Source organism: Salmo trutta, chromosome 33, assembly GCF_901001165.1.
Source record: "Salmo trutta chromosome 33, fSalTru1.1, whole genome shotgun sequence".
Lineage (NCBI taxonomy): Eukaryota > Metazoa > Chordata > Actinopteri > Salmoniformes > Salmonidae > Salmo > Salmo trutta.
The window spans coordinates 38,715,703-38,732,668 of NC_042989.1; the positions used below are offsets into that span (position 1 = coordinate 38,715,703).

General features: G+C 41.2%; 1 protein-coding gene across 3 annotated transcripts in view; it reads left to right on the forward strand.

The window, feature by feature from the left end:
* The window catches only part of xdh (xanthine dehydrogenase), a 50,517-nt gene extending 38,221 nt beyond the window's left edge, over nucleotides 1-12,296 (forward strand). For all 3 annotated transcript variants that reach the window (XM_029730888.1, XM_029730890.1, XM_029730891.1), the window contains 9 exons: nucleotides 53-134; nucleotides 288-383; nucleotides 7,015-7,143; nucleotides 7,248-7,322; nucleotides 9,835-9,887; nucleotides 10,276-10,390; nucleotides 10,490-10,744; nucleotides 10,842-11,009; nucleotides 11,095-12,296. In XM_029730888.1, the coding sequence (XP_029586748.1) occupies nucleotides 53-134; nucleotides 288-383; nucleotides 7,015-7,143; nucleotides 7,248-7,322; nucleotides 9,835-9,887; nucleotides 10,276-10,390; nucleotides 10,490-10,744; nucleotides 10,842-11,009; nucleotides 11,095-11,145 (1,024 nt within the window). In that variant the 3' untranslated portion in view covers nucleotides 11,146-12,296. The remainder of the gene's footprint in view (nucleotides 1-52; nucleotides 135-287; nucleotides 384-7,014; nucleotides 7,144-7,247; nucleotides 7,323-9,834; nucleotides 9,888-10,275; nucleotides 10,391-10,489; nucleotides 10,745-10,841; nucleotides 11,010-11,094) is intronic.
* The last annotated feature ends 4,670 nt before the right edge of the window (nucleotides 12,297-16,966 follow it).

The following is a 16,966-nucleotide window of genomic DNA, read 5'->3' on the forward strand; positions in this document are numbered from 1 at the left end:
TTCAGGCTGCTAGGCACCAGTGTCTGCGTCATGACGTCCTGTGTGTGTTTAGGGACCACCGTTGGACTAAGCGAGGGCTGTCTGTCGTCCCCACCAAGTTCGGCATCAGCTTCACCGCTCTCTTCCTTAACCAGGTCAGTGTGTGTGTGTGTGTGTGTGTGTGTGTGTGTGTGTGTGTGTGTGTGTGTGTGTGTGTGTGTGTGTGTGTGTGTGTGTGTGTGTGTGAATTATGTTGGCTGAGTTGTTTGCGTGTGATCAACATATTTTTATTTGTGTATACTTTTCAGGCCGGTGCGTTGGCTCATATTTACACAGACGGCTCCGTGCTGTTGACTCACGGAGGGACTGAGATGGGACAGGGTCTACACACCAAGATGGTGCAGGTAGGACACTAACACACCAATATTGTGCAGGTAGGACACTAACACATCAAGATGGAACAGGTAGGACACTAACACACCAAGATGGTGCAGGTAGGACACTAACACACCAATATTGTGCAGGTAGGACACTAACACATCAAGATGGTACAGGTAGGACACTAACACACCAGATGGTGCAGGTAGGACACTAACACACTAAGATGGTACAGGTAGGACACTAACACACCAAGATGGTGCAGGTAGGACACTAACACACCAATATTTGTTTATTTTTTATTTCACCTTTATTCAACCAGGTAGGCCAGTTGAGAACAAGTTCTCATTTACAACTGAGACCTGGCCAATATAAAGCCAAGCAGTGCGACACAAACAACAGCACAGAGTTACACATAAAACAAACAATGGTGCAGGCAGGACACTAACACACCAAGACGGTGCAGGCAGGACACTAACACACCAAGACGGTGAAGGCAGGACACTAACACACCAAGACGGTGAAGGCAGGACACTAACACACCAAGACGGTGAAGGCAGGACACTAACACACCAAGACGGTGCAGGCAGGACACTAACACACCAAGACGGTGAAGGCAGGACACTAACACACCAAGATGGTGAAGGCAGGACACTAACACACCAAGACGGTGCTGGCAGGACACTAACACACCAAGATGGTGAAGGCAGGACACTAACACACCAAGATGGTGAAGGCAAGACACTAACACACCAAGATGGCGAAGGCAGGACACTAACACACCAAGATGGGGCAAGCAGGACACCAAGACAACAATGGTTCGCATAAATAATAAAGCCCTGTGTTTTACGCTATAATGTGAAAGGCCTGGATTTTAACCTTTTATTTAAATAATTTTTTTTAATCTAACTGTACCTTTATTTTTATGTCAGGTGGTCCAGCACTATCCTCATTCAGTTGCTCTAATTTATTCGGTGTAGTTCTCATTTCTGTATAAGGCTTAAAATACAGGATAAAATGTTGCTAATGTATGTCACATGATTTAAAATGCAGGATAGAATGTTGCTGTGTCACATGATTTAAAATGCAGGATAGAATGTTGCTGTGTCACATGATTTAAAATGCAGGATAGAATGTTGCTGTGTCACATAATTTAAAATGCAGGATAGAATGTTGCTGTGTCACATGATTTAAAATGCAGGATAGAATGCTGCTGTGTCACATGATTTAAAATGCAGGATAGAATGTTGCTGTGTCACATGATTTAAAATGCAGGATAGAATGTTGCTGTGTCACATGATTTAAAATGCAGGATAGAATGTTGCTGTGTCACATGATTTAAAATGCAGGATAGAATGTTGCTGTGTCACATGATTTAAAATGCAGGATAGAATGTTGCTGTGTCACATGATTTAAAATGCAGGATAGAATGTTGCTGTGTCACATGATTTAAAATGCAGGATAGAATGTTGCTGTGTCACATGATTTAAAATGCAGGATAGAATGTTGCTGTGTCACATGATTGAAAATGCAGGATAGAATGCTGCTGTCACATGATTTAAAATGCAGGATAGAATGTTGCTGTGTCACATGATTTAAAATGCAGGATAGAATGTTGCTGTGTCACATGATTTAAAATGCAGAATAGAATGTTGCTGTGTCACATGATTTAAAATACTGGATAGAATGTTGCTGTGTCACATGATTTAAAATGCAGGATAGAATGTTGCTGTGTCACATGATTGAAAATGCAGGATAGAATGTTGCTGTGTCACATGATTTAAAATGCAGGATAGAATGTTGCTGTGTCACATGATTTAAAATGCAGGATAGAATGTTGCTGTGTCACATGATTGAAAATGCAGGATAGAATGCTGCTGTCACATGATTTAAAATGCAGGATAGAATGCTGCTGTCACATGATTTAAAATGCAGGATAGAATGTTGCTGTGTCACATGATTTAAAATGCAGGATAGAATGTTGCTGTGTCACATGATTGAAAATGCAGGATAGAATGTTGCTGTGTCACATGATTTAAAATGCAGGATAGAATGTTGCTGTGTCACATGATTGAAAATGCAGGATAGAATGCTGCTGTCACATGATTTAAAATGCAGGATAGAATGCTGCTGTGTCACATGATTTAAAATGCAGGATAGAATGCTGTTGTGTCACATGATTTAAAATGCAGGATAGAATGTTGCTGTGTCACATGATTTAAAATGCAGGATAGAATGTTGCTGTGTCACATGATTTAAAATGCAGGATAGAATGTTGCTGTGTCACATGATTTAAAATGCAGAACAGAATGTTGCTGTGTCACATGATTTAAAATACAGGATAGAATGTTGCTGTGTCACATGATTTAAAATGCAGGATAGAATGTTGCTGTGTCACATGATTTAAAATGCAGGATAGAATGTTGCTGTGTCACATGATTTAAAATGCAGGATAGAATGTTGCTGTGTCACATGATTTAAAATGCAGGATAGAATGTTGCTGTGTCACATGATTTAAAATGCAGGATAGAATGTTGCTGTGTCACATGATTGAAAATGCAGGATAGAATGTTGCTGTGTCACATGATTTAAAATGCAGGATAGAATGTTGCTGTGTCACATGATTTAAAATGCAGGATAGAATGTTGCTGTGTCACATGATTTAAAATGCAGGATAGAATGTTGCTGTGTCACATAATTTAAAATGCAGGATAGAATGTTGCTGTGTCACATGATTTAAAATGCAGGATAGAATGCTGCTGTGTCACATGATTTAAAATGCAGGATAGAATGTTGCTGTGTCACATGATTTAAAATGCAGGATAGAATGTTGCTGTGTCACATGATTTAAAATGCAGGATAGAATGTTGCTGTGTCACATGATTTAAAATGCAGGATAGAATGTTGCTGTGTCACATGATTTAAAATGCAGAACAGAATGTTGCTGTGTCACATGATTTAAAATACAGGATAGAATGTTGCTGTGTCACATGATTTAAAATGCAGGATAGAATGTTGCTGTGTCACATGATTTAAAATGCAGGATAGAATGTTGCTGTGTCACATGATTTAAAATGCAGGATAGAATGTTGCTGTGTCACATGATTTAAAATGCAGGATAGAATGTTGCTGTGTCACATGATTTAAAATGCAGGATAGAATGTTGCTGTGTCACATGATTTAAAATGCAGGATAGAATGTTGCTGTTTCACATGATTTAAAATGCAGGATAGAATGTTGCTGTGTCACATGATTGAAAATGCAGGATAGAATGCTGCTGTCACATGATTTAAAATGCAGGATAGAATGTTGCTGTGTCACATGATTTAAAATGCAGGATAGAATGTTGCTGTGTCACATGATTTAAAATGCAGAATAGAATGTTGCTGTGTCACATGATTTAAAATACAGGATAGAATGTTGCTGTGTCACATGATTTAAAATGCAGGATAGAATGTTGCTGTGTCACATGATTGAAAATGCAGGATAGAATGTTGCTGTGTCACATGATTTAAAATGCAGGATAGAATGTTGCTGTGTCACATGATTTAAAATGCAGGATAGAATGTTGCTGTGTCACATGATTGAAAATGCAGGATAGAATGCTGCTGTCACATGATTTAAAATGCAGGATAGAATGCTGCTGTCACATGATTTAAAATGCAGGATAGAATGTTGCTGTGTCACATGATTTAAAATGCAGGATAGAATGTTGCTGTGTCACATGATTGAAAATGCAGGATAGAATGTTGCTGTGTCACATGATTTAAAATGCAGGATAGAATGTTGCTGTGTCACATGATTGAAAATGCAGGATAGAATGCTGCTGTCACATGATTTAAAATGCAGGATAGAATGCTGCTGTGTCACATGATTTAAAATGCAGGATAGAATGCTGCTGTGTCACATGATTTAAAATGCAGGATAGAATGTTGCTGTGTCACATGATTTAAAATGCAGGATAGAATGTTGCTGTGTCACATGATTTAAAATGCAGGATAGAATGTTGCTGTGTCACATGATTTAAAATGCAGAACAGAATGTTGCTGTGTCACATGATTTAAAATACAGGATAGAATGTTGCTGTGTCACATGATTTAAAATGCAGGATAGAATGTTGCTGTGTCACATGATTGAAAATGCAGGATAGAATGTTGCTGTGTCACATGATTGAAAATGCAGGATAGAATGCTGCTGTCACATGATTTAAAATGCAGGATAGAATGTTGCTGTGTCACATGATTTAAAATGCAGGATAGAATGTTGCTGTGTCACATGATTTAAAATGCAGGATAGAATGTTGCTGTGTCACATGATTTAAAATGCAGGATAGAATGTTGCTGTGTCACATGATTTAAAATGCAGGATAGAATGTTGCTGTGTCACATGATTTAAAATGCAGGATAGAATGTTGCTGTGTCACATGATTTAAAATGCAGGATAGAATGTTGCTGTGTCACATGATTTAAAATGCAGGATGGAATGTTGCTGTGTCACATGATTTAAAATGCAGGATAGAATGTTGCTGTGTCACATGATTTCGCAAAACACAGGGCCCTAAAACGACAGGTAGACAGACATTAGGCAGGTTTCCATTGATCCAGGTTTAATCAACAAACGCAATATCGCCCAACATTGTTTTGACGTTTGTAATGGAAACGGCAGATATAAGAGACATTTCTTCAACTTTGTCCCGTTCCACAAGAGTGAATGTTTTTTCTTATGTCGAACTTTCCTTATTGCGACAAATGACGATGGAAACAGTGTTTTTCGAATAGAGGATGATTGACTAATAATTTTGAAGATGTGCGGGGGTAAGTGAAGTCATGGCCCCAGTTGCATATGTAAATAAAAAATGTTCAGTAGGAAACCCATAGGCTTTTAGGTTATGTAAATGATGGTGACAATGACCTGTGATGAAAATAACCAGATGGGAAGTTAACATCGGCTTATTAACCCTCCTGTTGTGTTCGTTTCATGTTAATTCATTCTGTGTTCCGGGTCCAAAATGACCGCCCCATTATAGCTGATTATAAATCCATAATAATACATATATTATCACCTCATGTTGTGTTAGATTTTTTTTATTAACTTAAGTTCTTGTGAACATTACAAATTTTGAACTTCTATTTGCTATTTATCGCCTGTAGGCCTCATTGACCTGAGCTCATACAACTCGTTTTGGAGTAAAAAAAAAGCATCATGTATGGATTATTTTGACTATAACAAATACTCAGATTAAACATATTGTGCTATTTATCACAGACTACTTTGTGTCAAAGTTTAACAAGGACTCTCTCCTCCTCACCAGTGTCATGATCAAAGAATTGATCAAGAGCCTCACATACAGTATATCGTTTGGTCATTGTGCTGCCACAGAATGATTTGTGAGCAAGGCCTCAAAAAAGCTTTATATACCAGAGCTGAGAGAAAAAAATCAATATATTATTGAAACAATATTGCGGTTGTTTGTGAGAATGACAACAGGTGTGGTTCCCATGAGGGAAAGATTCTATTGGGGAAAGGTTCCTCTGGGGGGGTTGCCATGGAAGCTAAGAAGGGGTGTGTGTGTGTGTGTGTGTGTGTGTGTGTGTGTGTGTGTGTGTGTGTGTGTGTGTGTGTGTGTGCAAACACACATGCACGTGGGGGTCTAGGAGAGGAAGTGTGTCCATCTGATGAATGGGCATGTGCCTGAACTCAATTTTATACACTAATTGTAGTCTCACCCATTCATTTCTAACGAGCTGTCATTATTGACCGGGAACACCACAGGTGTACAAAAGTTAAAACATCCAAAAATGTAATGAAATTCATCAAAATGTATTTTGTGTGTTCAGATGCCCTGTGTGGACAAAGTCATGGAACCTTACGACAATCAGATTAAATGTACTACATTTTTGCCGAGAGAAAACTTGTAAATCGGTCTAATTCGACCGGAACACAGCAGGAGGGTTAAGAAGCATAAATATATGTTATTTCTATGGTTACAGGCCTCACAGATTGATCAAATTAATCAGATCCAATGATTTACCGCCTGTAGGGCGGGGGGGCTGGCTGCTATTTTAAATATAATATGCCTACTGCTTGCAAAATAAAAACATGTAAATATACAAATAATGTTTCTTTGCAGGACAATGATTGTCCTGACTTTCAAGAATGCTTGAATTGATTTTCTGGTCGGCTGGATGCAAGTTTCAACACCCAGTTATTTCAGATGTATAGGAGTGTAAATTTCATCATGGCACGGACCTTGGCGCTATGTTGGCAGAGGAGAATTATTAGAATATTAGTCAGTTATTGCATTTAGTCCATGCTGGCTTTCATGGGCTACCTGAAACATGAAACTGATAGGTGGGGTACACAGGCTGTCACTCATTTATTAATACACAATTTGCCTAAATAAGTAATAGAAACATTTCAACCACTGTAGGTTTTTTGCGAAAATGTTTTTCGTTGCTGGTGTTACGTCATTACGTTAAACTGGCAATTGTCGCATCTATTTTCTGTGCAAACTTTCTAAATGTCGACAAAGAATCAATAGAGAAGTTAGTGGAAACAGAGCTATCTCTATAGAGCTGGTATTTAAACTACTACACTAGTTATTCACTGGATAATTAAATACATCCACATATTTGTGTGTGTGTGTGTGTGTGTCAGGTGGCCAGTAGGACCCTGGGTATCCCCAGCAGTAAGATCCACATCACAGAGACCAGCACCAACACTGTTCCCAACACCAGCCCTACTGCTGCCTCTGCTTCCTCCGACCTCAATGGAGCCGCTGTGCATGTAAGACAGACACACACACACACTCACCTGCTACTTTCAATATCCTTTACTGCATCCAATTTTTACTGCATCCAATCTTCTAACCTATCTCTCTCTCTCTCTAGAATGCGTGTGAGATCCTACTCCACCGTCTAGAACCCTACAAGACCAAGAATCCCAAAGGATGCTGGGAGGACTGGGTCAGTACCTGTCAATCATGTACAGTCTTATTTCTGATTGGATGGTTTCATTGCTCATCTTTAAAGGCCCAATGCAGTCAAAATTCAGTTATTTTCCTGTGTTTTGTATCATATATTGTGCAACAGCTGATGAAACTAGCATTGTAAAGTATGAAAAAAGTGCTATATCCTGATAGTTGTTGGTTGAAAATACAATTTACACAGGAGCTTCTAATCAGCAGGTTTTGCATGGGTGGAGTTTTGGCTCGCCTAGTGACATTACCAGGCGATATAAGTTAATAGACCAATAACAAAGATAGTTCCAAACCTCTCTGCCAATAGCTACTAATTTTTACGTTACATATCCTACCCATTAGATCCCTCCAATTCGGGCATGGGAAAGTGTTTTAACTAAAAAAACGGTAGTGTACACTACCGGTCAAAAGTTTTAGAACACCTACCCAGTCAAGGTTATTTTTTTTACATTGTAGAATAATAGTGAAGAAATCCAAACTATGAAATAACACATATGGAATCATGTAGTAACCAAAAAAGTGTTAAACAAAATAAAAATTGTAATCCTTCAAAGTAGCCACCCTTTGCCTTGATGACAGCTTTGCACACTCGTGGCATTCTCTCAACCAGCTTCATGAGGTAGTCACATGGAATGAATTTCAATTAACACGTGTGCCTTCTTAAAAGTTAATTTGTGGAATTTCTTTCCTTCTTAATGCGTTTGAGCCAATCAGTTGTGTTGTGACAAGGTAGGGCTGGTATACAGAAGATAGACCTATTTGGTAAAATACCAAGTCCATATTATGGCAAGAACAGCTCAAATAATCAAAGAGAAACGACAGTCCATTACTTTAAGACAAGAAGGTCAGTCAATCCAGAACATTTCAAGAACTTTGAAAGTTTCTTCAAGTGCAGTTGCAAAAACCAAGCGCAATGATGAAATATGCTCTCATGAGGACCGCCACAGGAATGGAAGAATCAGAGGTACCTCTGCTGCAGAGGATAAGTTCATTAGAGTTACCAGCGTCAGAAATTGCAGCCCAAATAAATGCTACACAGTGTTCAAGCAACATCCACTGTTCAGAGGAGACTGTGTGAATCAGGCCTTCATGGTCGAATTGCTGCAAAGAAACCACTACTAAAGGACACCAATAAGAAGAAGAGACTTGCTTGGACCAAGAAACACGAGCAATGGACATTAGACCGGTAGAAATTTGTCCTTTGGTCTGGAGTCCAAATTTGAGATTTTTGGTTCCAAAAATATCACTATAAATATCACTATCCCATCTGGTTTGGGCTTAGTGGGACTATCATTTGTTTTTCAACAGGACAATGACCCAACACACCTCCAGACTGTGTATGTGTAACAGATGTATATCGTACTCTCCTTGCGTTGTGTTTTCTCCTAATAAATCACATCAGCCAGTGGTCCCAGTTGAGCATCATTTATTTATGTTGTTAAATGGGAAACAGCACGTTAGTTGTGCAGGGCTTAACGGTATTGATGGCTGTCGATGGCAAAATCTGTAGCATGAAGACAACTGTGTTAGCAGTGGGCTTATGTGACCATTACGTCGGTGTCTGCTAGCTAACACACTTATCTACAGCAATCATATGCCAAAGCACATCCCAGAAAGCCCCTCAATCCCTAACAGGTACCATATACCCACACATGTATAAATCAGTAACGTACAGCAAACTTGTACATATTGTAAAATATAAAATATAAAACAGTATTCAGAACATGATCTACCCCTTGCATCACATTTTCATACTGGGAAGACCTGGCGTTCGCGATCTCCCCTTATCTGCAAGCGGGGCCAATCACAACACACCTTATTGTCATCAGAGTTGAACCAACCAATAAGAATGCTTGAACATTAAATACACATTTCTTTAGAGGCAAGTGGAAACATAACCAACCCTGTTACATTTTTATTAATTTTTTTTATTTCACCTTTATTTAACCAGGTAGGCAAGTTGAGAACAAGTTCTCATTTACAATTGTGACCTGGCCAAGATAAAGCAAAGCAGTTCGACAACATACAAAAACACAGAGTTACACATGGAGTAAAACAATATACAATCAATGATGCAGTAGAAAAAAAAAAATAAGGGCTATTTTACCAAGAAGGAGAGTGATGGACTGCTGCGTCAGATGACCTGGTCTCCACAATCCCCCGACCCCAAAGGTTGGCTATCTGAAGAATTTGTTTAACACTTTTTTGGTTACTACATGATTCCATATGTGTTATTTCATAGTTTTGATGTCTTCACTATTATTCTACAATGTAGAAAATAGTAAAAATAATGAAAACCCCTTGAATGAGTAGGTGTTCTAAAACTTTTGACCGGTAGTGTATATTTTTAATGGAAAACTATTACAGTAAGGTATGTAATTGTTATCCAGAAATGATTTGATATTGAGATAAAAATGGTTGAATCGGGCCTTTAACCCAGCATGCCCTTCCTTTTAAACATCATGTGTTTTAATCAATTACTCATTGTCTGTTTTCAGGTGAATGCTGCATACTTTGACCGGGTCAATCTGTCTGCCAATGGATTCTACAAGTACGTTAGCTGGAACACAGACAGAAAAAAATAAACACAGAGTTTATTACTACCTAACCCGTTTTAACAATAAATGAATGATTCATGTTTTTTTTCTTCAAAATAGTTTTCCTGTGAGGCAATACAATAAATTACCATAGCTCGTTGCTATCTTGCTACAATGCTGCTAAATGCTAGCTAATCTGCCATTTCTAGCTAGGCTAAATGCTAGCTGTTCTAGAATGTTGCTAAATGCTAGGTAGGCTACACATGCTTGCTAGACTACATCATTTCGATTGATAGGCTAAATGCTAGCTAGGCTACAATGTTGCTAAATGGCACAACTGGAGCTGAAAATCACCAGGAAGATTTCTTGGTGTAATTAACTGTTTATTTATGTCTTCCTCAGGACTCCAGACCTTGGTTATGACTTTGAGACCAACACAGGTCGTCCTTTCAACTACTTCAGTTATGGAGTGGCCTGCTCTGAGGTGGAGATAGACTGTCTGACCGGCAGCCACAAGGTAAGTACATGGAGTGATGTGCTAGTGTGTGTTTCACACTTTTCATGCATAATTGAGAGATTTTAGGACTCAAACCAATATCCTCCATCTCTCCATTAGAACATGCATACGTCCATCGTCATTGATGTGGGGAATAGTCTGAACCCAGCTCTGGACATAGGACAGGTAGAGGGGGGCTTTATGCAGGGTGTGGGTCTGTACACCCTGGAGGAGCTGAAGTATTCTCCTGAGGGATACCTGTTCACACGAGGACCAGGCATGTACAAGATCCCCGCCTTTGGAGACATCCCCACTGACCTCACAGTGTCTCTGCTCCGAGATGCACCCAACGACAAGGCCATCTTCTCCTCCAAGGTAGGGACTCTTATTGTGAAGGAAGCCCTCTTTCTATTCTTGTGAGACCCCAGTTTAATTTATCGTCCTTAACACTCCTTTCTCTCTCTCTATCTAGGCGATAGGTGAGCCTCCTCTCTTCCTTGCGGCCTCAGTGTTTTTTGCCATCAAAGATGCCATCACCGCTGCCAGGAAGGAGTCAGGCCTTAGTGGGCCCTTCAGATTGGACAGCCCGGCCACACCCGAGAGGATACGCAACACCTGCGAGGACCGCTTCACCAAACTGGTATGCATGTTCATCACATCTCTAACAGTCCTAGAATAAAACTATGGAGACACACACTGATCTGTTGTTGTTGTTTTGGTTCCAGTGCCCCCCTGCAGAGCCAGGCACCTTCACTCCATGGGCTGTCGTAGTGTAAGACGAACAGAACTAGAGAGAGAATACATGCAGAGGAGAGGAGAGAGAGAGAAGAGGGGAGAGACGGAGGGGGAAAAGAATAGGATAGCAAGCAGAGAGAGAGAAGGATAATCTGTTCCAAATTTATGCCATTAAATTCCTTTGTCTCAGTCTGAGGAAACGGCTGTTCTAATCAGTTTGGAATGGAATCAGAACCCTAATCAGTTTGGAACTCTTACCCCAACGCACACATGGGTGGATCTCAGAAGTGTAAAGGGGCTTCATCTCCTTGTCTCCTGTCTCTCATCCTTACTGAGCTGAGAACTCAGAACAATATAGTGGATGTTGAGGGTCTGCTTTCACCTGTCCACTAGTTTTAGATCAGTGAAGAGGAAAAGACTATTAAGATGAAGCCCTGATCTGAAGCCTACCTGGCTACCAGCACTTTGACCTAGGAAACAATCCTAGTTCGGTCCCCCCCCCACCCCCCCATAGCCACCATGGTGCATTGTGAAATAGGTCAGGAGGCCACTGATTCTGATTGGAGGAAAGTGTCGCTGAGGCCGCGAGAACTGACCAGACCAATCACACACACCACATACAGTAACTGTTGATGATCTTTTTCAAGGGATGTCAATCATTTTCAGACCTCACTGCATATCAAATACAAATGACCTATGATCAATTCAATATCTGTAATGATGCCTGTTATATACCTTTATCAAATAAGTCAACATCTTGTATTTGTGTGTAAAAGAGCCAATATTTGTGTGTTAAATTTAATATAATTTCCTAAATGTATATTTTATACACATTAATTTAATTAGCCTTTTACTAGCAGAAATTGTGATTTTATTTAGTGGTTATGTTGAGTGATAGAGTTTTATTGAAATCATTTGTTTAATTTATTTTATGCGTAATCTCAGGTTTTAGTAAAACAGCACCATCTGGTGGCCGGTAGTGTGTCTGCGGTGCTACTGTTTTCAATTCAACTAGTTAAATACTACTTGACTGACACAGAATAACTCAATTACTTCAACTACTTGATTAGACTGAGACAAAAAATTCAAAAGAGACTATCAAGCAATGGTGTAATTGAAGAATTTGCTTTATTTTACATTTCAATAATGTACAGAGTTAGTCTGTTGAATAAACATACATTTCCAATCCTCTGGCTGAGGCCTCTGACTGTGTGTTATGCTGTGTGTAAGTGCTTGCTATACGGTGTGTGTACACCCATTCAAATTAGTGGATTTGGCTATTTAAGTCACACCCGTTGCTGACAGGTAAATAAAATTGAGCACACAGCCATGCAATCTCCATAGACAAACATTGGCAGTAGAATGGCCCGTACTGAAGAGCTCAGTGACTTTCAACGTGGCACCGTCATAGGATGTCACCTTTCCAACAAGTTAGTTAGTCAAATTTCTGCCCTACTAGAGCTGCCCCGGTCAACTGAAAGTGCTGTTATTGTGAAGTGGAAAGATCTAGGAGCAACAACGGCTCAGTCGCAAAGTGGTAGGCGACGCAAGCTCACAGAACGCGACTGCTGAGTACTGAAGCATTTTGAGTTCATACCTAAAACTTAACCGTAAACACTTTGAAATTTGACGTTTGCAACAACTTTGAAATGTGATGTTTGAGCAAAATGAATGACCGTTTAATTTTGACTTGAGACTGTGAGTGCTAGTTTGATAAACACACACAGACATACATGATCTCACACACACACACACACACACACACACACACACACACACACACACACACACACACACACACACACACACACACACACACACACACACACACACACACACACACACAAAGTATAATAAAGTTCATGTTTAAAATCACACTTTTTCTTTGGCTAACAGGCTTAACTTTACTTAGCCTAACCCCTTGACTAGCTCTATGGTGTAGCTGATAAGAGAGAAACCAGAGAGCCACGAAGAAGAGACAAGATTGAGCCATTGTTATGATGTACAGAATTAAATAAAATGGTCATGGAACCTGTGTAGCTGACTGTTCAGATAGAAACTCCTCCTCCCATTGTCACTCAGCTGTCTTCTGACCTGTAGTCTACAGAGTGAAGACACTTCCTCCCATTGTCACTCATCTGTCTTCTGACCTGTAGTCTCTACAGAGTGAAGACACTTCCTCCCATTGTCACTCAGCTGTCTTCTGACCTGTAGTCTCTACAGAGTGAAGACACTTCCTCCCATTGTCACTCAACTGTCTTCTGACCTGTAGTCTCTACAGAGTGAAGACACTTCCTCCCATTGTCACTCAGCTGTCTTCTGACCTGTAGTCTCTACAGAGTGAAGACACTTCCTCCCATTGTCACTCAGCTGTCTTCTGACCTGTAGTCTCTACAGAGTGAAGACACTTCCTCCCATTGTCACTCAGCTGTCTTCTGACCTGTAGTCTACAGAGTGAATACACTTCCTCCAATTGTCACTCAGCTGTCTTCTGACCTGTAGTCTCTACAGAGTGAAGACACTTCCTCCCATTGTCACTCAGCTGTCTTCTGACCTGTAGTCTCTACAGAGTGAAGACACTTCCTCCCATTGTCACTCAGCTGTCTTCTGACCTGTAGTCTACAGAGTGAATACACTTCCTCCCATTGTCACTCAGCTGTCTTCTGACCTGTAGTCTCTACAGAGTGAAGACACTTCCTCCCATTGTCACTCAGCTGTCTTCTGACCTGTAGTCTACAGAGTGAATACACTTCCTCCAATTGTCACTCAGCTGTCTTCTGACCTGTAGTCTCTACAGAGTGAAGACACTTCCTCCCATTGTCACTCAACTGTCTTCTGACCTGTAGTCTACAGAGTGAATACACTTCCTCCAATTGTCACTCAGCTGTCTTCTGACCTGTAGTCTCTACAGAGTGAAGACACTTCCTCCCATTGTCACTCAGCTGTCTTCTGACCTGTAGTCTCTACAGAGTGAAGACACTTCCTCCCATTGTCACTCAGCTGTCTTCTGACCTGTAGTCTCTACAGAGTGAAGACACTTCCTCCCATTGTCACTCAGCTGTCTTCTGACCTGTAGTCTCTACAGAGTGAAGACACTTCCTCCCATTGTCACTCAGCTGTCTTCTGACCTGTAGTCTCTACAGAGTGAAGACACTTCCTCCCATTGTCACTCAGCTGTCGTCTGACCTGTAGTCTACAGAGTGAAGCCACTTCCTCCCATTGTCACTCAGCTGTCGTCTGACCTGTAGTCTACAGAGTGAATACACTTCCTCCCATTGTCACTCAGCTGTCTTCTGACCTGTAGTCTCTACAGAGTGAAGACACTTCCTCCCATTGTCACTCAGCTATCTTCTGACCTGTAGTCTCTACAGAGTGAAGACACTTCCTCCCATTGTCACTCAGCTGTCTTCTGACCTGTAGTCTAGAGAGTGAAGACACTTCCTCCCATTGTCACTCAGCTGTCTTCTGACCTGTAGTCTAGAGAGTGAAGACACTTCCTCCCATTGTCACTCAGCTGTCTTCTGACCTGTAGTCTAGAGAGTGAAGACACTTCCTCCCATTGTCACTCAGCTGTCTTCTGACCTGTAGTCTCTACAGAGTGAAGACACTTCCTCCCATTGTCACTCAGCTGTCTTCTGACCTGTAGTCTACAGAGTGAATACACTTCCTCCAATTGTCACTCAGCTGTCTTCTGACCTGTAGTCTCTACAGAGTGAAGACACTTCCTCCCATTGTCACTCAACTGTCTTCTGACCTGTAGTCTACAGAGTGAATACACTTCCTCCAATTGTCACTCAGCTGTCTTCTGACCTGTAGTCTCTACAGAGTGAAGACACTTCCTCCCATTGTCACTCAGCTGTCTTCTGACCTGTAGTCTCTACAGAGTGAAGACACTTCCTCCCATTGTCACTCAGCTGTCTTCTGACCTGTAGTCTCTACAGAGTGAAGACACTTCCTCCCATTGTCACTCAGCTGTCTTCTGACCTGTAGTCTCTACAGAGTGAAGACACTTCCTCCCATTGTCACTCAGCTGTCTTCTGACCTGTAGTCTCTACAGAGTGAAGACACTTCCTCCCATTGTCACTCAGCTGTCGTCTGACCTGTAGTCTACAGAGTGAAGCCACTTCCTCCCATTGTCACTCAGCTGTCGTCTGACCTGTAGTCTACAGAGTGAATACACTTCCTCCCATTGTCACTCAGCTGTCTTCTGACCTGTAGTCTCTACAGAGTGAAGACACTTCCTCCCATTGTCACTCAGCTATCTTCTGACCTGTAGTCTCTACAGAGTGAAGACACTTCCTCCCATTGTCACTCAGCTGTCTTCTGACCTGTAGTCTAGAGAGTGAAGACACTTCCTCCCATTGTCACTCAGCTGTCTTCTGACCTGTAGTCTACAGAGTGAATACACTTCCTCCAATTGTCACTCAGCTGTCTTCTGACCTGTAGTCTCTACAGAGTGAAGACACTTCCTCCCATTGTCACTCAGCTGTCTTCTGACCTGTAGTCTCTACAGAGTGAAGACACTTCCTCCCATTGTCACTCAGCTGTCTTCTGACCTGTAGTCTCTACAGAGTGAAGACACTTCCTCCCATTGTCACTCAGCTGTCTTCTGACCTGTAGTCTCTACAGAGTGAAGACACTTCCTCCCATTGTCACTCAGCTGTCTTCTGACCTGTAGTCTCTACAGAGTGAAGACACTTCCTCCCATTGTCACTCAGCTGTCGTCTGACCTGTAGTCTACAGAGTGAAGCCACTTCCTCCCATTGTCACTCAGCTGTCGTCTGACCTGTAGTCTACAGAGTGAATACACTTCCTCCCATTGTCACTCAGCTGTCTTCTGACCTGTAGTCTCTACAGAGTGAAGACACTTCCTCCCATTGTCACTCAGCTATCTTCTGACCTGTAGTCTCTACAGAGTGAAGACACTTCCTCCCATTGTCACTCAGCTGTCTTCTGACCTGTAGTCTAGAGAGTGAAGACACTTCCTCCCATTGTCACTCAGCTGTCTTCTGACCTGTAGTCTACAGAGTGAATACACTTCCTCCAATTGTCACTCAGCTGTCTTCTGACCTGTAGTCTCTACAGAGTGAAGACACTTCCTCCCATTGTCACTCAGCTATCTTCTGACCTGTAGTCTCTACAGAGTGAAGACACTTCCTCCCATTGTCACTCAGCTGTCTTCTGACCTGTAGTCTACAGAGTGAAGACACTTCCTCCCATTGTCACTCAGCTGTCTTCTGACCTGTAGTCTAGAGAGTGAAGACACTTCCTCCCATTGTCACTCAGCTGTCTTCTGACCTGTAGTCTACAGAGTGAAGACACTTCCTCCCATTGTCACTCAGCTGTCTTCTGACCTGTAGTCTCTACAGAGTGAAGACACTTCCTCCCATTGTCACTCAGCTGTCTTCTGACCTGTAGTCTACAGAGTGAATACACTTCCTCCAATTGTCACTCAGCTGTCTTCTGACCTGTAGTCTCTACAGAGTGAAGACACTTCCTCCCATTGTCACTCAGCTGTCTTCTGACCTGTAGTCTCTACAGAGTGAAGACACTTCCTCATGTTGGTTTCTTTATATTCAGTTGTCACTCGCTCTTTACTCTCTGATCTGCCTAATCCTTGTGCTCACCTGCTAAGCAGTGAAATCAACCCTGTGAAATCAACAGAACACTCATTGAAAAACAATCCCTCTAATAACAAGTCATTGAACACAATCTGTAAGATATACATTTTAAATGTCTGTTACAAATACAACACAAGCCTGCATTACTTAATCTAGAATATTTTTTCACATTTTAATCAACGAGTATCTGGGCCTTTTTCAGCCTGCCTACACTTCCCACAACACAAGGAGGATAGGAAAA